The sequence below is a fragment of the Lethenteron reissneri genome, chromosome 44 (genome assembly GCF_015708825.2).
Source record: "Lethenteron reissneri isolate LAM-NWPU_2019-01 chromosome 44, ASM1570882v1, whole genome shotgun sequence".
NCBI classification, from domain to species: Eukaryota; Metazoa; Chordata; class Hyperoartia; order Petromyzontiformes; family Petromyzontidae; genus Lethenteron; species Lethenteron reissneri.
Window position 1 is genome coordinate 13383081 of NC_083822.1, and position 24945 is coordinate 13408025.

The window sequence follows — 24945 nt, forward strand, 5'->3', positions numbered from 1 at the left end:
ACACACACCCCACACACACCACACACACCACACACACACCACACACACACCACACACACACCACACACAGACCACACACACCACACGCACACACCACACCACACACCACACACGCACCACACACACCACACACACACCACACACACCACACACACCACACACAGACCACACACACCACACGCACACACCACACCACACCACACACCCACACACACACCACACACACCACACACACACCACACACACACACCACACACACCACACACACACCACACACCACACACACACCACACACACACCACACACACACCACACACACACACCACACACCCACCACACACCACACACACGCACACACACACCACACCACACACCACACACACACCACACACACACCACACACACACCACACACACACCACACGCACCACACACAACCACACACACCACACACACACCACACCACACGCACACACACCACACACACCACACACACCACACCACACGCACACACCACACCACACACACCACACCACACACACCACACACACACCACACACACCACACACACACCACACGCACACACCACACCACACACACCACACCACACACACCACGCACACACCCACACGCACACCACACCACACACACCACACACAAACACACACACAACACACACACCCACACGCGCACACCACACGCGCACACCACACACACCACACACACCACACGCACACACCACACACACACCACACGCACACACCACACCACACACACCACATGCACACCACACGCGCACCACACACACACCACACGCACACACCACACACACACACCACACACACACACCACACACACCACCACACACCACCACACACACACAGCAACATACAGATCGTCAACTCGTATATAACAGGCTGGTAGCTCGCACAACAACAACAGCACAACAACAACGGCACAACAACAACAGCATGTACTATACGAGTTTATCCAGGAATGCCTCAATGAGTCCCAGTGTTTATCTCAGGAGGCTCCTGCCCGGCTGAGTGCGGCAGGGGGTGATGCTGCTGCTGCTGTAGCTGCTGCTGCAGCTGCTGCTGCAGCTGTTTACGTGATCCCAGCTGAAAGCGGCTACACGTTGTAGGCGACTTCTAGAGCGCATGGAGGAACCCGGAGAAGCCAACGGAGCACAGCGGGAGAGAGCGACAGGGAGAGAGAGAAGTACAAACTCCACACAGACACGCACCCGAGTCGGGACTCGAACCTAGGGGCTCTTTGCTGTGAGGTGCAAGCGTCAGTAACCGCTGCGCTGGCACCCTGAGTAGGGGAGGACTGACGCGGGGCGACGCCACGCAACAACAATCAGTTTAAAGTGTAATTATCATGACCTGTGGTTCATCTTTACGTTACTATGTACCTTGCTCCAAAGAGTATCCATTCACCGTTATCTGTACGATTTCCCGCACCTCCGATTAGCACGGTTAGCCACGTGCGGTGCGAAAGAAGTTCAAACGAACGAACGCGCACACGCTAAGCGAGCGAGGAGATTTGCCAGTGCGACGTTAAAGTGCAACGATTCAAAACATCAGCAAAACAAGTGAATTATAGAGCCCCAATTAAACTAAAGGGAAATTAACATTCTCATTGAGCCAAACAGCCTCGACAGACACCGTGATTGAGTGACTACGGAAATCAGTGGGGCACCGACTTGGACGTGCACCCTGAACTGCATCATGAGCCTCATTCGGAACAGAATCAACCCGGGGGGGGGGGGGCGCCCTCAGGGCCCCCCTCCCTGCGATAGAAAATCAGCCACGTGACATGCGACCTTTGAAGAAATCAAGCAAATCTAAAAAGGTGACCACGTGGTGGATGGTGCTGGGGGTGGGGGAGATGGGGGGGTGGGGGAGATGGGGGGGGTGGGGGAGATGTGGGGGGGTGGGGGAAATGGGGGGGTGTGGGGGAGAAGGGGGAGATGGGGGGTGTGGGGGAGAAGGGGGAGATGGGGGAGATGGGGGGGTGGGGGAGATGGGGGGTGGGGGAGATGGGGGGGGGGTGGGCGAGATGTGGGGGGGTGGGGGAAATGGGGGGGTGTGGGGGAGAAGGGGGAGATGGGGGGGGTGGGGGAGATGGGGGGGTGGGGGAGATGGGGGGTGGGGGAGATGGGGGGGGGGGGTGGGCGAGATGTGGGGGGGTGGGGGAGATGGGGGGGTGTGGGGGAGAAGGGGGGGATGGGGGAGATGGGGGAGATGGGGGGGTGGGGGAGATGGGGGGTGGGGGAGATGGGGGGGGGGCGAGATGTGGGGGGGTGGGGGAGATGGGGGGGTGTGGGGGAGAAGGGGGAGATGGGGGGGGGGGTGGGGGAGATGGGGGGGTGGGAGAGATGGGGGGTGGGGGAGATGGGGGGGTGGGGGAGATGGGGGGGGTGGGGGAGATGGAGGGGGTGGGGGAGATGGGGGGGGAGATGGGGGGTGGGGGAGATGGGTGAATGGGGCAACACTGGAGGCAGCAGATGGCGGCCCATGTTATGGCCGATTAATGATCTATGACCGAGATGTTGACTACATCGCCTGTAATACAGGAGGTCGACCGTGGGTCAGACCCCGACGCCTGTAGAATTGGAGTTTGCTTCTCTCTCTCTCTCTGGTCGCGTGGATTTTGTCTCCGGGTCCTCCGGCTTCTCCCTCCACATTTACAATCAACGTGCTTTTAGAGTTGTGGCTGCTATACATGTCCACGTGATGATGATGATGAGCCACTTCTTCATTGGGCTATCATTTGTGACCAGTGAGGACTTCCGTGGTAAAATAAAGATAAAATAGTTTAGTTTATAGGCAAAATGGAAGATCCGTGATCTGTGACCGAGGTCAAAACCTGTGATTTGCCCGCTCAATGCAATGAGTTGTGGGCCCCGCATGGCGGATTGACAGCGAGAAGACGGGCTGTACAGCACAAATCGCAGCCGAGCACACAGCTCGCCAAACACAGCGACAACAGACACCGCTAGGCACACACAGAGCCAGAGCCATAGGCATATCCATAGCAACAACTACAGCCCCACACAGCCACAGCCACTACACCCTCACACAGCCACAATGACGTAGAACACAACTACAGTCAAGGGACACATCTCATGCTATAGTCACAGACCAAGCTGGAGTTACTGACACTCAAACAGCTCGTTACATCTACAGCCAGCTAGTCAGACGTGTCTAGTCAGATACAAGCAGGCAAACACATCTAGTCAACAGGCAGACACAGCTACAGTCACAGCTACAGTCAGATCAACATTCAGACACAGCTGGGGAGACATCTACTGGCAGCTACACCGAATGATCAAACAGCGACAGGCAGACCCACCTGCAGCTACAAGCAGACGCATCTACAGAGAGCTTCAGGCAGACGAATCTCCAGATATAATTACAGGCGGACACGTTGATCCAGCTACAGGAAGACAAAACGCACGTACACTACAGGCTGACACAACTACATTCAGACACTCAGACAAACACACCTACATTCAGACACCCACAGACAGACAAACACACCTACATTCAGACACTCACAGACAGACAAACACACCTACATTGATACACTCACAGACAGACAAACACACCTACATTCAGACACTCACAGACAGACAAACACACCTACATTCAGACACTCACAGACAAATACACCTACATACAGACACCCACAGACAGACAAACACACCTACATTCAGACACTCACAGACAGACAAACACATCTACATTCAGACACTCACAGACAGACAAACACACCTACATTCAGACACTCACAGAGAGACAAACACACCTACATTCAGACACACACAGACAGACAAACACACCTACATTCAGACACTCACAGACAGACAAACACACCTACATTCAGACATTCACAGACAGACAAACACATCTACATTCAGACACCCACAGACAGACAACCACACCTACATTCAGACACTTACAGACAGACAAACACACTTACATTCAGACACCCACAGACAGACAAACACACCTACATTCAGACACAGACAAACACACCTACATTCAGACACTCACAGACAGACAAACACACCTACATTCAGACACAGACAAACACACCTACATTCAGACACTCACAGACAGACAAACACACCTACATTCAGACACTCACAGACAGACAAACACATCTACATTCAGACACTCACAGACAGACAAACACACCTACATTCAGACACTCAGAGAGACAAACACACCTACATACAGACACCCACAGACAGACAAACACACCTACAATCAGACACTCACAGACAGACAAACACATCTACATTCAGACACTCACAGACAGACAAACACACCTACATTCAGACACTCACAGAGAGACAAACACACCTACATTCAGACACCCACAGACAGACAAACACACCTACATTCAGACACTCACAGACAGACAAACACACCTACATTCAGACACTCACAGACAGACAAACACACCTACATTCAGACACTCACAGACAGACAAACAAACACACCTACATTCAGACACCCACAGACAGACAAACACACCTACATTCAGACACTCACAGACAGACAAACACACCTACATTCAGACATTCACAGACAGACAAACACATCTACATTCAGACACCCACAGACAGACAAACACACCTACATTCAGACAATCACAGACAGACAAACACACCTACATTCAGACACTCACAGACAGACAAACACACCCACATTCAGACACTCACAGACAGACAAACACACCTACATTCAGACACAGACAAACACACCTACATTCAGACACTCACAGACAGACAAACACACCTACATTCAGACACTCACACACAGACAAACAAACACACCTACATTCAGACACCCACAGACAGACAAACACACCTACATTCAGACACCCACAGACAGACAAACACACCTACATTCAGACACTCACAGACAGACAAACACATCTACATTCAGACACCCACAGACAGACAACCACACCTACATTCAGACACTTACAGACAGACAATCACACCTACATTCAGACACCCACAGACAGACAAACACACCTACATTCAGACACTCACAGACAGACAAACACACCTACATTCAGACACTCACAGAGAGACAAACACACCTACATTCAGACACTCACAGACAGACAAACACACCTACATTCAGACACTCACAGACAGACAAACACACCTACATTCAGACACTCACAGACAGACAAACACACCTACATTCAGACACAGACAAACACACCTACATTCAGACACTCACAGACAGACAAACACACCTACATTCAGACACAGACAAACACACCTACATTCAGACACTCACAGACAGACAAACACACCTACATTCAGACACTCACAGACAGACAAACACACCTACATTCAGACACTCAGAGAGACAAACACACCTACATACAGACACCCACAGACAGACAAACACACCTACAATCAGACACTCACAGACAAACACATCTACATTCAGACACTCACAGACAAACACACCTACATTCAGACACTCACAGAGAGACAAACACACCTACATTCAGACACCCACAGACAGACAAACACACCTACATTCAGACACTCACAGACAGACAAACACACCTACATTCAGACACTCACAGACAGACAAACACACCTACATTCAGACACTCACAGACAGACAAACAAACACACCTACATTCAGACACCCACAGACAGACAAACACACCTACATTCAGACACTCACAGACAGACAAACACACCTACATTCAGACATTCACAGACAGACAAACACATCTACATTCAGACACCCACAGACAGACAAACACACCTACATTCAGACACTCACAGACAGACAAACACACCTACATTCAGACACTCACAGACAGACAAACACACCCACATTCAGACACTCACAGACAGACAAACACACCTACATTCAGACACAGACAAACACACCTACATTCAGACACTCACAGACAGACAAACACACCTACATTCAGACACTCACACACAGACAAACACACCCACATTCAGACACCCACAGACAGACAAACACACCCACATTGAGACACCCACAGACAGACAAACACACCCACATTCAGACACCCACAGACAGACAAACACACCCACATTCAGACACCCACAGACAGACAAACACACCTACATTCAGACACCCACAGACAGACAAACACACCCACATTCAGACACCCACAGACAGACAAACACACCCACATTCAAACACTCACAGACAGACAAACACACCTACATTCAGACACTCACAGACAGACAAACACACCCACATTCAGACACCCACAGACAGACAAACACACCCACATTCAGACACCCACAGACAGACAAACACACCCACATTCAGACACCCACAGACAGACAAACACACCTACATTCAGAAACTCACAGACAGACAAACACACCTACATTCAGACACTCACAGATCATTGTTTTAACGCTGTAGGCTCACACGAAATTGTTTTTTCCAAGACGGAGGTGCTCTGCAAACCTACTGGCTATCTTCAGAGATTTGTTCATGAAGCCATCCAGGTATATAAATACCGACACAACTTCAACCGAGAGGATGGGTACAAACTGAGCTATCATTGGAAGGACGTTATTAACCAGGTAAAGTCTTAACTGACTGTGATGTTTCCATCCTACCTGCCTATGTCAGCTGTTATTTCCGACTCTTGGATTGCACTCTCATGCTCACATGTCATCTCTCATGTCTCTGGATTGCACCACTCTTTGTTCTTACAGTTACATGCTAATTTCTCACATTAACATCACTAGCCCCGGCCACTTCTTCATGGGCTACACCCATTTCAAACCTTTTTAAAACAGTCTGCCTCAGCAGCAGACCATGCTTTCCCACCTGATGACGGATGCTTGTGTTGCACCCGAAACGTCGTGATTTATTTTATTTTCTACCTACGTGACTTTACCGAAAGAACCAAAGAGTATGGATTCCTGCAGTCACGAAAGCTTCAAATCAAGATCACTACCACCACTACCTCCACCACCATTTCCTCTACCACCACCACTTCTACCACCACCACCACCTCCTCCACCACCATCACCATCCTCCTCCTCCTCCACCACCACCACCACCACCCTCCTCCACCACCTCCACCTCCTCCACCACCACCACCTCCTCCTCCACCACCATCACCACCACCACCCTCCTCCTCCACCACCACCTCCTCCACCACCACCACCTCCTCCACCACCACCACCTCCTCCACCACCACCTCCACCACCACCTCCTCCTCCACCACCATCACCACCACCACCCTCCTCCTCCACCACCACCTCCTCCTCCACCACCATCACCACCACCACCACCTCCACCACCACCACCACCACCTCCTCACCTTCCTGCGCCGCGCTTCCCCCGTGGCGCTCCACACGAACCACTGGTAGATCACTCGCAGCTGCTGCCTCCATTGCGCCTGCTCCGCCTTGAGGACGCACACGTGCGCGCATCCACCCTGGCCGCTCATCACCCCTCCTCCTCCTCCTCGTCACCTCTTCCTCTCCACCTCCTCTCCACCTCTTCCTCGTCACCACCTTCTCTTCCTCTCCACCTCCTCTTCGGCCCAGCTCCACCTCGGCCTCAGCACCGGCAGCGGCATATACAGCGCGTGGGTGTGGGAGTCACTCGAGTAGCACTTGCCCCGACGATCCGTTAAGGCTACACGGGGGACCTTTGTGTTTGTAGCCGACTCGACTCGCTGCGTCTGACTGTACGGCTATAGCCGTCCGCCTGTAGGCGCTGCGTCTGCCCGTAGCCCGGTAAGAAGGTAGCTACTTCTGTGTCTGCTGGACATGCGTCCGACTGTCGCCTGAATATGTGACTCTAGCTCCAACTCTGTCCGACTGTAGCTGTGCGACTGTAGCTTCTGTGTCTGCTGGACATGCGTCCGGCTGTAGCCTGAATGTGACTCTAGCTCCCACTCTGTCCCACTGTAGCTGTGCGACTGTAGCTTCTGTGTCTGCTGGACAGGCGTCCGACTGCGGCTATATGACCGCACTGCCCACGAGATGCGACTGTGGCTCTGTAGCTGTCCGCCTGTAGCCGCGTCCGATTGCGGCTGTCGGCGCCCCGTGAAACGGAGTGGAGACGCAGCGAGATGGAGGGAGGGAGGGAGACGGATGAACGAGACGCCGCAGCTGGAGGGGGGTTCGCGTGGATGAGACGCGGGGCTCGGGGCGGCGGAGAGCGCCGCGAAGGGGATGGAGACGACGACGGGACAAAGGCAAAGGTCCCCCCGGTAGCCTCCAGCACAACGTGGGGGGCGGTGTGGCCGGCCCCACGCCCGACCGCCTTTGTCTCCCCAGCGGCGATGGGATTTTTGTTTTATTCTTTTACACACCGCGCCAGGTTCTTATTTGAGGCCGAGTCGACCTAGGGGAGGTTCACCGCTGTCAGTGGCCGGGGGGATCGAACTCGGGTGGCCTCTGCCGGGTTCGCGATGGCAGCGCGGCTCGTCGCTTCGCTCGCGAGGAGAAGCGATCACACACACAGGGAGACAGAGACAGGGAGACAGAGACAGGGAGACAGGGAGACAGAGACAGGGAGACAGAGACAGGGAGACAGAGACAGGGAGAGAGAGACAGGGAGAGAGATAGAGACACAGGGAGAGAGACAGGGAGACAGAGACACAGGGAGACAGAGACACAGGGAGAGAGAGAGACAGGTAGAGACAGAGACAGGGAGACAGAGACAGGGACACAGGGAGAGAGACAGGGAGAGAGATAAGGAGACAGGGAGAGAGACACACACACGAGACACAGGGAGAGAGACACAGGGAGAGAGACACACACACAAGAGAGACAGGGAGAGAGAGAGACAGGGAGAGAGACAGGGAGAGAGAGACAGGGAGAGAGAATGTCTTTAGAGAGACTGAGAGAGAGTGGGGGGTGAAGAGCTACACAGCCCCGAGCTGCCGGACACACGCGACACGATGGGGGGGCAGCAGCGGCAGCGGCGGCATCACGCGGAGCAGCAGCAGCAGGAGGAAGAGGAGCGCCCCGTGGGGATGAGCGCGACCCCTCGGCACCCCCCGGTGGGAGATGGAGCGAGCGAGCGCCTCTCTCTTCGCCTCTCTCCTCGTCTTCCCTGCGTCTCTCTGCGTCTCTCGTCGTCTTCGTCGTCGTCTCTCTCCGCGATTCTCTCAGAGGCGACGGCGGCGATGCCGGGCACCGCGCTGCATTGTGGGAGGATCTGACCCCGAGCCGCGGGGCATGCCGGGAGCCCGCGCCGCCCACGTGGGTGCCGGCTCGAGCGGGGCAGCACCCACGTGACGCCGTCGGCGCTGTCAATCGCGGCGCGGGGGGTGAAGAGGAGAGGACGGGCGACGTTTCGAGCAACGACCCTCCCGCCCCCCCCAGAGCAACATCAACACGGAGGGAGGAACCCCACGCAGAGCAGCAGCAGCAGCACGAGGTGGTAACGAGGTGTGTAACGAGGTGGTAACGAGGTGGTAACGAGGTGGTAACGAGGTAGTAACAAGGTGGCAACGAGGGGTGTAACGAGGTGGTAACGAGGTAGTAACAAGGTGGTAACGAGGTGGTAACGAAGTGTGTAACGAGGTAGTAACGAGGTAGTAACGAGATGGTAACGATGTGTGTAACGAGGTGGGTAACGAGGTGGTAACGAGGTGAGTGGTGCCCAAGCGCAGTGCTCGATCCGCCTGACATCTGGGGGGGTTGTTGTGGTTCCCAGCCAGCGGTATCCCCCAACAAAGTTCGAACAGCAGCAGCACAACAACAATAGCGGTGGTGGTGGTGGTGGTGACCTCCTCCGATTCCCCCTGGATACACGTTGAGTACAACGCGGCCTTTTCACATCCCAGACGCCAGTCTTCACATCCCCTTCATGCCCCCCCCACCTCATCTCGCCTCTCTCATCTCCCTCCGTGTCTCGTCCTCTTCGTTCCCAATCTTCTCTCCGTCCCTCCTCCTCCTCCCTGTTCGGTCCTTCTCCCTCCTTGCAGCCCTCCACTGGAATCAACTTCCCCTGCACATTGAGCAGCACTGCTACCCATAGACTCAGCACTGCTACCCATAGACTCAGCACTGCTACCCATAGACTCAGCACTGCTACCCATAGACTCAGCACTGCTACCCATAGACTCAGCACTGCTACCCATAGACTCAGCACTGCTACTCATAGACTCAGCACTGCTACCCATAGACTCAGCACTGCTACCCATAGACTCAGCACTGCTACCCATAGACTCAGCACTGCTACTCATAGACTCAGCACTGCTACCCATAGACTCAGCACTGCTACCCATAGACTCAGCACTGCTACTCATAGACTCAGCACTGCCCATAGACTCAGCACTGCTACCCATAGACTCAGCACTGCTACTCATAGACTCAGCACTGCTACTCATAGACTCAGCACTGCTACCCATAGACTCAGCACTGCTACCCATAGACTCAGCACTATTACCCATAGACTCAGCACTGCTACCCATAGACTCAACAATACCCATAGACTCAGCACTGCCACCCATAGACTCAGCACTGCTACCCATAGACTCAGCACTGCTACCCATAGACTCAGCACTGCCACCCATAGACTCAGCACTGCTACCCATAGACTCAGCACTGCTACCCATAGACTCAGCACTGCTACCCATAGACTCAGCACTGCTACCCATAGACTCAGCACTGTTACCCATAGACTCAGCACTGCCACCCATAGACTCAGCACTGCCACCCATAGACTCAGCACTGTTACCCATAGACTCAGCACTGCTACCCATAGACTCAGCGTTGTTACCCATATACTCAGCACTGCTACCCATAGACTCAACACTACCCATAGACTCAGCACTGCTACCCATAGACTCAACACTGTTACCCATAGACTCAGCACTGTTACCCATAGACTCAGCACTGCTACCCATAGACTCAACACTGCTACCCATAGACTCAGCACTGTTACCCAGACTCAGCACTGCTACCCATAGACTCAACACTACCCATAGACTCAACACTGCTACCCATAGACTCAGCACTGTTACCCATAGACTCAGCACTGCTACCCATAGACTCAGCACTGCTACCCATAGACTCAGCACTGCTACCCATAGACTCAGCACTGCTGCCCATAGACTCAACACTGCCCACAGACTCGACACTGCCCACAGACTCAACACTGCCCACAGACTCAACACTGCCCACAGACTCATAGACTAATTTGTTTAGAACAGCTTTTGTGTTTAGTTTGTTGTCCTTCCTCCGCACCTCCAATTAGCACGGTTGGCTACGTACGGTGCGAAAGAAGTTCAACGTACATCTACGTATCCCTGCAAATAAAAGAGATTTCCAGCCGCTTACAACATTGTAAGATTATATTTATTATGTATTCTCTGTAAATATGTTCAATGAAATGTAAAACACACGAATAAACATGCCTCCTCTCGTCTTGACTCATCTTCATATTTATATATTGCACTGCCGATACCATGCTTTATTCACCAGCCTTTCAGGACGGGAAGGTATTACAGCATTAGATAAATAAGACATTCCCCCCTTGTTGGCTTTGCTAAAATATAAATTAGTTTGACCTGAATAACTATCTCGGAAACTTCAGTCCTCGGGAGTTTCAAGCTACCTGGATACGAAGACGCGGCCTCGTTCCGTCGTGCGTCATCGCAACGCTCAGCCTGGAACAATCCCTCCCTCCCCCCCGGACAAGAGCCACACACTCCCCAGAATTAACAAGTGGGCGCCCAGTGTCACGCTGCCATTCGTTTTACGAATTAAAACATTCCACTTGAAAAATCCGTCTAGACGGAGTATCTCGTTTGTACGTACGTGCGTTGAACTTCATTCGCACCGTACGTAGCCAACCGCGCTAAAGGGAGGTGCGGAGGGGGGGAAGGACGACAAGGGCATCCAGGGTGTCGCGTGACACGTGCGCAGCAAACGCGGACATGCCACGGGCCACGCCGGACTTTAAAGAGCAGAGCCAACGCGCGGTAACAGGCGCGTTCCTGGGACACGTTCGCAGTCATCGCGGCGCGTCGCATAAAGTGCAGATCCGACGTTCGCCGCTTCGCTCGCATCGCCAGCTCCCACGTTCCGTTATCGTAAATCTCAGGGGTGCGAATGAACAGCGGCAACAACAACAAGAACAAAATTGCCGCTTGTTCAGAAAGCGCGACGTTCAATACGCTCGCCAAGCCGGAGGGGTCCGTCGGGGACGCGACGGAGGAGGAGGAGGCGCACGCGGCAGCGGAGAGGAGGAGGTGGTGTCCCCTGCGTAGTCGGTGAGGACGAGAGAGAGGGAGAGCCGCCTGGGCTCGACCCCATAGAGGGGCTCCAGAGATGTGCACGGTGGCCTGGAGCGCCGACATGGCGCTCACTCGTGCGCGGAGGAAGTTTAACTGCGGTGGTTAGGAGATGTTAACTCCCTTGCTTGGTATGCAGGAGGTCGTGGGTTCAATCCCGGTGTTGACGATGCCTGTTGTATATTCGGTGTTTGCGTGTCTCTCTCCCCCCCGTGGTCTCGCGGATTTTTTTCCGGCTCCTCTGGTTTTTCCCTCCACATTTAGATTCAATATCATGCGTTTAGAGTATTTGGCTGCTGCTATAAATTTCCACGCGATAAGCCACTTTGTTGAGCTATCCTTCTGTGGCCAGGTCACTTCTGAAAAACAACTATTTAGCTCAGGGGGCCTTACCTGGCAAAATACTAAATCTGTTTAGTTTTTAGTTTTAACTGTTCGGCCGAAGCGGCAGTAAGTGGTGGCGCGTTCGCTGCTCGTCATTGCGTCGTTTCCATGGCTTGAATCCGGCAAGACGCCCTGTGGTGAATACTTTCTGGTGCATCAGGCACACAAACGCTGCGCGACGTCCGATTCACGGCGGTGCGCTCAAGATGCCGTGGCGTCCCTTGTGTGCGAATGCTGGCGTCGTGGTCATAATTTGCCACATTTTGAAAAATCAGATCGCAAATGACACTCAGGTGGAGCAGCAGCGACCTCAGGCACCGACTGGCTGCACAGGGACAGCTGCCGCTGGGGGTGCCTTCAAATTTGTGAGATGGCGACACCGTGCGAGATGTTTTGCCAGGTCAATTTAAAGGTCAAATAAATGCAAATATTTTTTAATGATGACGTGCAAATGAAAACTTGAGTGCGCAAATCAGCCGGGTCTTGTCACACGTTGGCGGTGCAGTCACACGGGCGTCTTCTGGGCTTTATCGCCCAGCGGGAAGCCCTCCGACTCAGCCTGCACATTACCCAGAGGCACGCGCGCACACAAAACACAAACAAGGACAAAGATCCCCGCGTAGCCTTCACAGACTGTCGGAGCAAGCACCGTGACCGAGCAGGACCCCCTCAAGCCGGCACGGCACACGGAGGTGGGCGGCCAGCGATATGCTCGGCCGCCTTTTATCTCCCCAATGCTGATGTTGACACACCGGAGCAAGTACTTACTTAAGGCCCAGTCGACCCAGGACCGGTTCGGAAACTCCTCACCAATGTTGGCTGTGAGCGGGAATCGAACCGAGGTCGGCAGGCTCGTAGTGCGGCGCGCTAACCGCTACACTACCGCTCCCCACGAGCGCCGCAGTGGCGAAACACTAACTAGCTCGCCTGGTAAGTAAGTAGGAGGTTGTGGGGTTCATCCCGACCTTCTCCCTGTGGTCACGTGGATTTGGCTGTGTTCAGAGTATTTGGCTGCTACGAATTTTCACGTGATAAGCCACTTCGTTGAGCTATCATCTGTGATAGCCAGGTTGCTTCTGAAAAAGAGCTGCATAGCTCAGTGGGCCTTACCTGGTAAAAAAAAATAGTTTCATGCACAAGCACAGACAGACAGACACACGCACACACAGAACGAATGCAAGCACCTTGAGACGCTGACCAACGGATGCAAGTCCAGCGCGCAAACCCTCCGGGTTACTCCGTGACTTCAGGACATCTGGAACGACGGTCGACAAGAGACAGAGTTTTCCACATCCGCGCGGCAGCGTCCCCGCGTCACGGCCACCGTCACGGAGCGGCGGCGCAGCGGTTAGCGCAACCGTGCCGTGAACCTGGCGAGGTGCAGCCACGGCTAACGCCGCTAGCGGACGAGATCCGAATCGGTCCTGCGGGCGCCCTTTCAACAAGTGGCGTGGAGCGCGGACAGGCAACCCCCCCTGGACTGATGAGGCGGGAGGAGGCCTTCATCCAGCAGTGGATCGACAGCTGTCAATAGAGGCTACGACGTCATCAACAGAACTTGAAACCCACTAATACCCCTTCCACGCTTGTCGCTGTAACTCTCCGACTCCGACTCGTTAGCACGATTGGCTACGTTTGGTGCGGAAAAGTTCAGTTCAAGTCCTGGAGGACATCTGTGAAAAAGAGCTTCAGAGCTCATCGGATTCCTCCTCCAGTCGAAATAAACATTCTGATTACGATTCTGAAGAAGCAACACGAAGAGCTGTTTTCATTATTTTTTCTTAGTATTATTGCCAGTTTACCGAGGAAAACCTCACCGAGTCTCAAGACTCTTTTTCAGGAGGGTCCGGTGAAGTTTTCGCGGTAGGGGTGGTGATGTTGCTGCTGTGTGTACCAAATGGGCACTACGGTGGCGAGATGTTAACTCCCTAGCCTGGTGTGTAGGAGGCCATGGGTTCAATCCCGACACTGACGCCTGCTGTAGATTTGGAGTTTGCGTGTCTCCCTCCCCGTAGTCGCGTGGACTTTTCTCCAGGTCCTTTGATTTTTCCCTCCACATTTAGAATCAACATCACGCATTTTGAATATTGGGCCGCTATGAATCTCCACATGATAAGCCACTTCGTTGGGCTGTCATTTGTGGCCAGGTCTCTTCTGAAAGAGAGCTACATAGCTCAGTGGGGGCCTTACCGGGTAACATAAAAAATAATTGGTCAATCTTTTTCAACATTGCGATGTTTGCCCAAACAGCGGTTACATCATGTAGAGCTATGGCAGAAGGAAACCAAAGAAGCCACGCAGGACAGGGGAGAGAGCGAACGTACACACTCCCCGCAGAAACACTCCCGAGCCGGGAATCGAACCAGGGAGTGCTTCTTGCCGCGAGCGTTAACCGCTGCGCCACCGCCCCCGTGCCGCCCTTCTACAGGCAGCTAACGTCTCGCCGTGCCAGTTCGCTGGCCCCGCGAGGCGCCAGCGTCGCGTCGGCCCTCACCGTGGGGCGGCTGTGCGTGTCCACGGCGGTCGACGCCCGGCGATGCCAGCTGCTGCTGCTGCTGCGTGAGTCGACGCAGCTTCTCCTGCAGCAGGCGCGAGTCGCGCTGGGCGTGCGCGCGCGCCAGGCTCATCTCACGGTACATGTCCTTGTAGCGGTGGGCGGCCAGCTTCTTGTCCTGCGGGGGCACGCGGCCCGGCCCGTTACGCGGCCGCGCCGGTCGCTACCACCGGACGCCCGTTACCGTCGCCAGGAGTTAGGCAAAGCAACTTCTCCTCCCTGTACGCTGAACTTCTTTGGCAGCGTACATAGCCGACCGTGCTCATCGATCTGCCGCAGTCCGCGCGTTTGAACACGCTGGTAGTAGACGCAGTGGATTGTGGATCTGCCATCGAAACAAAGACGGTCACCGCATCGCGCGGCGATTTCAGATGCGCTTCTCCAGCCGTCTGGAACGCTCTTCTAAATTCTTAAGAGCTGCTTTTTGTATTAGTTTGTTGTCCTGTCCCGCACCTCGGATGAGCACGGTTGGCTACGGACGGTGCGAAAGAAGTTCAACGTACGTACAGGCAGGTGCGGGCCTCGAAAGTGCTGCGTTAAGCGAAGACAATTTCCCCACGAGTGATGGAACGACGATAAAGTTTGGCGAGACACGGTGTTCTCCTCCACAGGGTCCACCGGCACTGCCGCGTGACTCTCGCGTTCCCCCGTAGCGTATCACTGTGCCGCTGAGCTGCCGCAGCTCAAGAAAGTAGTCCGTCGTCGACCGCTCACGGACTGCGTCACAACGGCGCGCGTGCGATGGAAGGAGCGCGCGTTTCAGCGAGTACTCGCCGCATGCATATTGGCCCCTGCGCGCGCGAAGTAAAACACCGAGTGCTGAAGTGGGTGACACGGCGCGAGCGTCGCGTACCCTCTGAGCCGTGTGGAGCTCCTCTCTGAGCGAGCGCAGCTCCTGCTTGAGGAACTCGATCTCGGACTCCTTCACGCGCAGAGCGACCTGCGTGCGGCAACGGCAGCGACGTCGCTTCACCAGGGAATGTGACGGGTTAAATGTGACGGGTTAAATGTGACGGGTAAATGTGACGGGTTAAATGCGACGGGTTAAATGCGTTCCGAAGGGATTAGGGCGACAGCTAACGGTGTATTCCTGGATCCGATGGTCACATCGCGAGAACCGCTCCCTGGGCTGCGGCGAATCGGGGCGGCTGCCCTGGGCTTTGGGGGCCCCCCGTGCCTTGACGTCACGGCGACAGATTCACTCATTTGCGTTTGGGGGGTACCCACACGGTGGGATTTGCCCCGGGGGCCCCGCACCCCCACCCCCTCTGGACGGCCCTAAATCCAGCAGAAGCTGGCATCCAATATAATGGCACAGCTAATAGGACTACTCACGCTGTCCTTTTGTTTTAAGTTGTAATTCTAGCAAGCATTACAAATGTCGTGCCTATGACATTGCGCCATTGTGTCAGTGCAAGAGGCTCGCTGTAGAGAAGGCGATGCGTTTCACAGACGTGGTCTGGCCAGAAGGGGGCGACGTTGCTACGTGTAAGGGCGCCGTGGTGGCGACTGGTGTCAGTTCCATCGCCTGGCATGCAGGAGGCCGTGGGTTCGATCACGACCCTGACGACGCCTGTTTGTATATTTTGCACACTCTCCCCGTGGTCGCGTGGATTTTTCCTTCTGATCCTCCGGATTTTCCCTCCACACTTAGAATCAACGCGCGTTTAGAGCAATTGGCTGCTATAGATTTCCACACGATGATAAGCCGCTTTTGTTGAGCTATCATTTGTGGCCAGGTCGCTTCTGGAAAAGCGCTACACAGCTCAATAAAATAGTTTGATGCAGTGTAATCCCAACTTAGTCAATCACCGGTGCAGTTTTAACATTTGGACGATGACGCCGGCACACAATGGCCTACCGACGCCATTTGACGTCAAGGGATCGCCGAGCACAGCAGACGTACGTACGTACGTAGAACTTCTTTCGCGCCGTACGTAGCCAAGCTTGCTAATCAGAGATGCCGGTGCGGGAGGAGGACGGAGGGCCTCACCTGCAGCTCGAAGTTAGTGCGCGTGGCGCCGCGTCCCTCCGCCGCCTCGCCCGGCGCCCGCTCCTCCTGCGCCCCCCGTGCCACCTGCGCCACCTGAGCGCCGAGCTTCTGCCAACGGGACACTCGCGTTTGAGCGATTCTCGTGTTGGTGTCCCTTGGAACAAAAACGAGTTGATTCGCCAGGACGACTCGCGCCTCATTCGGTCAAATAACGACGACGTACGTCCACATTAAACCGCCTTTCAATCGACGCAAAATGTTGCTCGCAGCATCTCTAATGCGCGCCGCTGTCTGGTCACGCCGTGTTCGTTGAATGAATTGCGAGGTCTCTCCTGAAGTGCTTCAGCTCAAGGTTGTTTTTGTTGTTGGGTTTGTCGGGTAGGGAATTCGTTGAGCTATCGTCACGTGTGGAGAGGTCGCCTCTGAAAAAGAAGCTAATAGCTCAGTGGGCTTTACCTGGTAAGATAAAAAAATTGTTTAGTAGTTTTATTTGTAAATGTTTTCAGTGGTTTGTTTACCTTTCCTACACTTTGCACTCCTATCGTGTTTTTGTATTGTCTGTTGTAACGTTCTGACCCCGTGCCCCTACTGGACAAATGTAGCTCATTGGATTCCTCCTCCAGTGAAATATTCTGATTCTGAATAATAATAATGGTGACTAATAGTGGTGTCAGCATCCATACTGCACAGAAATCGTGCTTCCCAAGTCCCCGCTGCACTTGATTCGAGCGCTCAGGATGATAATTTTACCAGAATCAGGAGATTATTTCCCACCAAGTAAAGCCGTAGAGCTAAGAAGCTCTTTCATCATGGGCGACTCAGTCAAAAGTCAACATCAAATCATTCCACTATTACAGGTACTTTTTTTTAATAATGATAATATTAATAGCAATTATGTTGTGAAATTACATTGACACAAACTTTACCGATTTTAACCGTCAGTGTAAATGAGGACAGAGATGGCGGGATGGAGATGACAAGAGATGAGAAGAGTGTGGTGGTTACAAACACTTTGGGGCAGCAGCTACTTTTCATGTTTTCCATCCAAATTGCGTGAAAAATCTGGGGGACTGTTAACAGACGATCGGACGGGCGTAGCAAATTTTTTACGATTGTCCAACCGTAACAACAACAGGTCAGACAAATACAGCGCAGATCTACGGACAAATCGTCTCGTCAATGAAAATGGCCCCGCAGCGAAAATTCCGAGGACATTTGCCCAGCGGCGGAGATGCCTCCCGCATGGATCGTCGTGACGCGGCTTGGCAGACCGCTGTCCCCTCGTCTCCTCCCCACTGCACCTCCCGTCCCCCGTCCCCCGCGTCACCTGGTTGCGCGCGTTGAGCTCGCGGTTGTTGCGCCGGCTCTGCTGCAGCGCGGCCCTCTCGGCCTCCAGCGCCTGCAGGAGGTGCGCGGCCTGCAGGCTCTTGTGGGAGTACTGCTCAGACAAGGCCTCGATCTCCCGCTGCAGCGAGGCCAGATCCTGCCTGCACGCAGACGCAAAGATCCCCTCCATGTAGCCCAGCTACGGCCGGACCTACCGCGATTACGACCACTACCCCTGTCACTATCCCTGTCACTATCCCTATCACTATCCCTATCACTACCCTTGCCACTATCACTACTCCAACTCCTATCACTACCCAAACCCCTAGCACAACCCCTATCACTCCCCTTACCACTATCACTACTCCAACCCCTATCACTACTCCAACCCCTATCACTACTCCAACCCCTATCACTACCCTTACCACTATCACGATCACTACTACAACCCCTATCACTACCAACAACTGTGTCACATGAGACCCAGTTGGGGCAAGTGCTGTTAGCGAGCACCTATTACAATTGCAGCTTTTGGATCCCAGCTGGAGATGTAACGGGTACCGGCTGAGCTGTTGGACATCATCTCGGGCTGTTGGATCCCAGCTGGAGATGTAACGGGTACCGGCTGAGCTGTTGGACATCATCTCGGGCTGTTGGATCCCAGCTGGAGATGTAACGGGTACCGGTAGGGGAGGACTCACTCGTACTGCGCACGCTCCTCTGTGACGCTCCGGGAGACACCTCCGCGGCTCTTGCGGAGCTTCTCCAGCTCCTCTCGGTAGGCCGTCTTCATCGCCTCGATCGCTGCAGCAAAGAGAGGCGGCAAGGCGAAGCGACGCTCTCAACGCCGCCTCCTCCTCCGCCACCGCATCGATAGTCAAGGTGTACAGGCGTCAGGGTCGGGATCTCACCCGCGACCACTTGCATGCCAGGCGAGGTAGTTAACATCTCCCAGCCACCGTTAACATCTGTCCCGCCGCTGAATAACCTCAAACGCCCATCTCGACCGCTCACCTCCTGCCAATCCCTTAGCCTCGTGCCAACCTCCTCGTGTCTAATCCCCCACCCACATCCCGCCGTGCCAACCGCGCCGCCACCGTCGTCGCTACCGGCAACAGTGGCGGCGGTCTCCTCCGCCAGCAGCCGCTCCTTCTCCTCGCCCAGCGCCGCCACCGTCCGCCGCTGGGCCTCTTGCAGCTCGCGCAGCGCTCCACGGTGGCACTCCTCCATGAGCAGCAGGCCCCGCTCGCACTCGGCCTGCACGCGTGGGTGGGTGGGCACGCACGCACGAGGGCAAAGGTCCCCCGTGTAGCCTCAGCGGGCTGTAGCGGCAAGTGCCGTTAGCGAGCGGCAGCGCCCGTGAAGGCCGGCACGGCACACCAGGCGGGTGGGGTGGGCAGCGCCACACCCGGTGGCGATGTTTACTACACACCCCACCATGTGTACTAATTTGAGGCTGAGTCGACCTAGGGGAGGCCCAGGAATGGTTCATATGATCGTCACTGGTCTTGGTGGACGTGAGTTGGAATTGAACTTGGGTGGCCAGATTTGTAGCGTAGCACGATAACCGCTACATGCATCTTCACCACAAGTACATGTGGTTAATGCAGACTTGATACCTTGCAAAAGGTATCTATTTGGCGTTTGAACACCTGTTGTATTGCCAGTGTAGCCAGTGAATGAGAGTAATAATGACCATGGTTGGGACCCATAGTCACGTGAGTGCACAGTAGGCCACGCCCACCAGTAGAGTAATCAATTCAGGGTACAGGGCACCGATATAGATTCGGGTGGGACACTGTACAGGGCAGGGGTTGAGCAGTGAGGTGGTGTGAATTGAGGTTGATTGGTGTGCAACTGGTCATAATTACAGACGCATGAATGCTCCTCAGAAGAACACTGAAATAAAGAGTTGCAGTTACACAACCCTCTGGTGTCCCTTGGCGGTGGAGTTATCCGATTATCAGAAGGAGGGCAGAACACAACGCAGAGTATCCACTCATCGCCTCCGAACTCATCGACTATTATCGTTGATGTTTTTACCTCCTAACCGGTCTGTCCCCTCCTAACGATCACGGGAAGAGAGGGACAGGGTGGGCCGGTTACACCAGAAAGGGTAAGACATATTCTTATTGTTCATATTGTTATACTGGCAAAAGGTCCCCTGATAGGTAGGCCTTCTAGATATTTCAAAAGCCTTTCGCGGTGCCGAGATGTTATCAGCTTGCCTGGTAGGCAGGAGGTCGTGTATTCGATCCCGAACCTGATGCCTGTATATCTGGAGTTTGCATGTCTCTCTCTGTGCCCTTGGTCCTCCAGTTTTTCCCTCCACATTTAGAATCGACGCAAATGTCCAGTATTTGGCTGTAGTAAATGTCCACGTGCTGATAAGCCACTTCGTTGAGCTATCATTTGTGATAACCAGGTCAGCTCAGTGGGCCTGACCTGGTAAAATATTTTTATTAATCGTTTTTAGATTAATTTACTTGCAAGTTTCCCCTGACGGACCTCCCCTCCCCCCCCACCCCGCATGGGGCCAAGCATGCGTGGCGCGTGGCACACGTGTGTGCCACGCGTGTGCGGCGCGTGCGCAGTCCGCGTCACCTTGAGCGTCTCGATGTCGGCACGGTGCTGGAGGCGCTCCGCCTCCACCTCGTGGGGAGAGGGGCGGCCCCGCAGCTCGGTCCGGGCCTCCCCGAGACGCCGCCGCAGCTCCTGGACAAGCCGGGCGAGCTCCGCTCCCGCCGCGTCCTCGGCCTCTCGGCCCCCGGGGTCCCCCGGCCGCCCCTCGGCGTCCCCGCTCTGCACCCCGCGCCCCCTCGGAGCGTCGCCCGGCACCTCGGTGCGGCGTCGGACCTCTCCGCCGCCGGGCCGCGGCCTGGACTCCGCCGCGACGGCCTCCCCCGCCCCCTCCTCCGCGCCCGCGCTGGGCGCCCGCCGTGCCTCCGCGCTGGGACACGCGGGCGGCCCGGAGGCTTCCGTCTCTGCGCCCGTCGGCGCGGCGCTCCCTGCCGACCTCCCCTCCTCCCCGCTCTCCTCCCCGCTCTCTCCTCGCGGCGCCGCTCGCTCGTGCCATTCGGCCGTGGCCGAGCGGAGCCGTTCCGCTGCGAGCGCCGCTTCGTCCTCCGGGCCGCGCCGCTCGGCGGGGCGACGGTGGCGCCGCGTCGCCCGCCCCGGCGAGCGGACGCCCTCTCGGCGACGGATCTCGGACCCGCTGTTCGCACCGCACGGTCGTGTCGAGAGAGGCTCGCTCCACGCCACCGCCTCCTCTGCCTCCACCTCCTCCTCTGCCTCCGCCTCCCCATGGCCGGCCTGCAGCACCGCACCAGACCGAGCGTTACTGTCACGCTCAACCGCCCACGGCGCTACCTCCGTCGCCAGTGGTGCTGTCCCCCTCACCCGCAGGTTCCGCAGCTCCCGTTCCGCCTGCTCCAGCTTCACCCTCAGCTTCTCCACCTGGATGGAAGGGGGGAAGACACGAGTGTGTGAGCGAGCGTGTGAGTGAGTGTGAGTGTGTCAGTGAGTGTGAGTGAGAGAGTGTGTGAGTGAGTGTGTGAGTGAGTGTGAGTGAGTGCGTGTGTGAGCGAGTGTGTGAGTGAGTGTGTGAGCAAGCGTGAGTGTGTGAGTGAGTGTGAGCGAGTGTGTGAGCGAGCGAGCGTGTGAGCGAGCGTGAGTGTGTGAGTGAGTGACTGTGAGAGAGAGTAGGAATGAGTGCGAGCGAGTGTGTGAGACTGTGAGTGTGTGAGACTGAGTGTGTGAGCGTGTGAGTGAGCGAGTGTGTGAGACTGAGTGTGTGAGACTGTGAGTGTGTGAGTGAGCGAGTGTGTGAGACTGTGTGTGAGCGTGTGAGTGTGAGCGAGTGTGTGAGACTGTGTGTGAGCGTGTGAGTGAGCGAGTGTGTGAGACTGAGCGTGTGAGACTGAGTGTGTGAGATTGTGAGTATGTGAGACTGTGTGTGAGCGTGTGAGTGAGCGAGTGTGTGAGACTGAGTGTGTGAGACTGTGTGTGAGCGTGTGAGTGAGCGAGTCTGTGAGACTGTGTGTGAGACTGTGAGTGTGTGAGACTGTGAGCGTGTGAGTGAGAGTATCAACTAGGGGGGCGGCACCTCGTTCTGTAGGAGCTGCACAAAGTCTTCTGTGGGGGCACCAGAAGGAGGAGACGCAGGGAGCCCAGGGGAGTCCACGGGCACCACCTCACCCAGCGTGGCGATGGGCCCTTGCCCGCCAGCCAGCGTGGCGATGGGCCCTTGCCCACCACCCAGCGTGGCGATGGGCCCCTGCCCTTCACCCAGCGTGGCGATGGGCCCCTGCCCTTCACCCAGCGTGGCGATGGGCCCCTGCCCTTCACCCAGCGTGGCGATGGGCCCTTGCCCTTCACCCAGCGTGGCGATGGGCCCTTGCCCTTCACCCAGCGTGGCGATGGGCCCCTGCCCTTTAACCAGCGTGGCGATGGGCCCCTGCCCTTCACCCAGCGTGGCGATGGGCCCCTGCCCTTCACCCAGCGTGGCGATGGGCCCCTGCCCTTCACCCAGCGTGGCGATGGGCCCTTGCCCTTCACCCAGCGTGGCGATGGGCCCCTGCCCTTCACCCAGCGTGGCGATGGGCCCCTGCCCTTCACCCAGCGTGGCGATGGGCCCTTGCCCTTCACCCAGCGTGGCGATGGGCCCCTGCCCTTCACCCAGCGTGGCGATGGACCCTTGCCCTTCACCCAGTGTGGCGATGGACCCTTGCCCACCAGCTAGCGTGATGGGCCCGTGCCCGCCAGCCAGCGTGGCGATGGGTCCTTGCCCGCCAGCCAGCGTGGCGATGGGCACCTGCTTGTCGTCTCGCAGAGGCGTTGTCTCCACCTGCAAGCACGGTGACACATCCCCAAAGACAAAGGTGGAGCCTTAACAGACTGTTGGGACAAGTGCACAGCACACGAGGGGGTAGGTGGCTCAAACCACGCTCGACCGCCTTCGTCTCCCGAGTGACGATGTTTACACACCACACCAGGTATTCAATTGAAGCTCAGTCGACCTCGGGTAGGCCCAGGGCTGGTTTAGATAATCGTCACTGGTATGGGAATTGAATTCGGTTCGCCTAGTTCGGAGCGCGGCATGCGAACCACTACACTACCGCACAGCCCCACACACACAGCCCCACACATACAGGCACACACAGCCCCACACACAGTCACACACACACACACTGCTCTCAATTTCTCGACTGTCTGCCAGTGCCAACAACTGGCGCCACTTCATTCAGCGAGGTGACAGCCTCGAGTTCGGCTGCCTCCGTGCATTGCGTCTTCCACAACGCTGCCGTTTGTTGCCGGTCGGTTGACGTTTCTGGGCCTTTGCGGGGGGGGACCTGCGCCTGTCTCCGGTTGTGAAACGAAAGCCGCCCGGCCCGGCCACGCCGATGCCTCCACGTGCACGAGCACGGTGCTGGTGCTGGTGCTGGTGCCGGTCACCTGCACCCAGCGCCGTTCGATCTCATCGTGGCCGTGCCCGGGCCCGGGCGCGGAGGGCCCCCCGTCCCACCCCGCACCGCTCCTCCTCCTCTCCCCCCGGGCCCCCCCTCCGTAGTCCGGGGGACCCCCGACGCCGGACCCCTCTTCCTCGTCGTCGTCGACGCCGCGCCTGGCGGGGGGGAGGGGGGGGCCGCTCCCACCGGGCGTCTCCGCCGGGGTCCGAGGGAGCGGATCCCTCCCGGGGTCCCCGTTGGGCGCCGCTCGGACCCCCGGGGGCGGTGCCGCCGGCGGGCCGCTTTCGCCTGCCACGCGTAAATACGACGCAGATGTCGAAGAATAAAAGAAGAACCAGACCGCACCAAGACCACAACAACACCACGCAGTCCCTCAAACACATTTCATGTTGCAATTGAACTACCAACGATACACGGGTCAGGTTTAAACTTAACAAAAATAACATTCGCAAACAACAATTACGATCATACGGTGGGAAGGCCGCTTCGCTCACCCGGCCCTGCCAGGGCTGCCATGCCGGGAGGCAGGATGAGCGCCGTCTTGGCCCTGGGCCGGCACTGCCGGCGGCTCTGCATGCGCAGCGCCTCGCGTAGGGACCGCAGGTCGGCCAGGTCGATCGTGCGCGAGCGCCCATCCCTCCGTCTCTGCCGAGCGTGACCTCGGCAGCCTCCCGTCGGGTCGAAGAGGGGAATGGCGGCAGTGGCGGTGGCGGCGGCGGCGGCGGCGGTGGAAATCGGAGGCCACGAGGGACCGGGGGGCGGCAGTTCCCCTCCGCGCTGCGTCGCCGCGGTGTCTGGCACGGCTGTGCCGCACTCCGCCACGATGCTGTGCCGTGCGTCACAAAGCACATCAGTGGACGACAGGCCTCCTCCGCCATCGGTAATGCACGGCCTTGTGGGAGTGCCTTC

General features: G+C 56.1%; 2 protein-coding genes across 2 annotated transcripts in view; both read right to left on the reverse strand.

The window, feature by feature from the left end:
• LOC133353481 (ubiquitin carboxyl-terminal hydrolase 22-like) overlaps positions 1-9207 on the reverse strand; it is a 28894-nt gene extending 19687 nt beyond the window's left edge. The window contains exon 1 of the mRNA XM_061569766.1: positions 7374-9207. Within this exon, the coding sequence (XP_061425750.1) occupies positions 7374-7502 (129 nt within the window). The 5' untranslated portion in view covers positions 7503-9207. The remainder of the gene's footprint in view (positions 1-7373) is intronic.
• A 2148-nt stretch (positions 9208-11355) lies between these two features.
• Positions 11356-24945, reverse strand: part of MPRIP (myosin phosphatase Rho interacting protein) — a 42132-nt gene continuing 28542 nt past the window's right edge. The window contains exons 14-26 of the mRNA XM_061569724.1: positions 24531-24862; positions 24023-24324; positions 22674-23414; positions 21968-22024; positions 21173-21880; positions 19678-19825; positions 19270-19372; positions 18570-18729; positions 17243-17350; positions 16103-16189; positions 15190-15367; positions 13880-13950; positions 11356-13254 (exon numbers count right to left, since the gene is read on the reverse strand). Of these exons, the coding sequence (XP_061425708.1) occupies positions 13201-13254; positions 13880-13950; positions 15190-15367; positions 16103-16189; positions 17243-17350; positions 18570-18729; positions 19270-19372; positions 19678-19825; positions 21173-21880; positions 21968-22024; positions 22674-23414; positions 24023-24324; positions 24531-24862 (3049 nt within the window). The 3' untranslated portion in view covers positions 11356-13200. The remainder of the gene's footprint in view (positions 13255-13879; positions 13951-15189; positions 15368-16102; positions 16190-17242; positions 17351-18569; positions 18730-19269; positions 19373-19677; positions 19826-21172; positions 21881-21967; positions 22025-22673; positions 23415-24022; positions 24325-24530; positions 24863-24945) is intronic.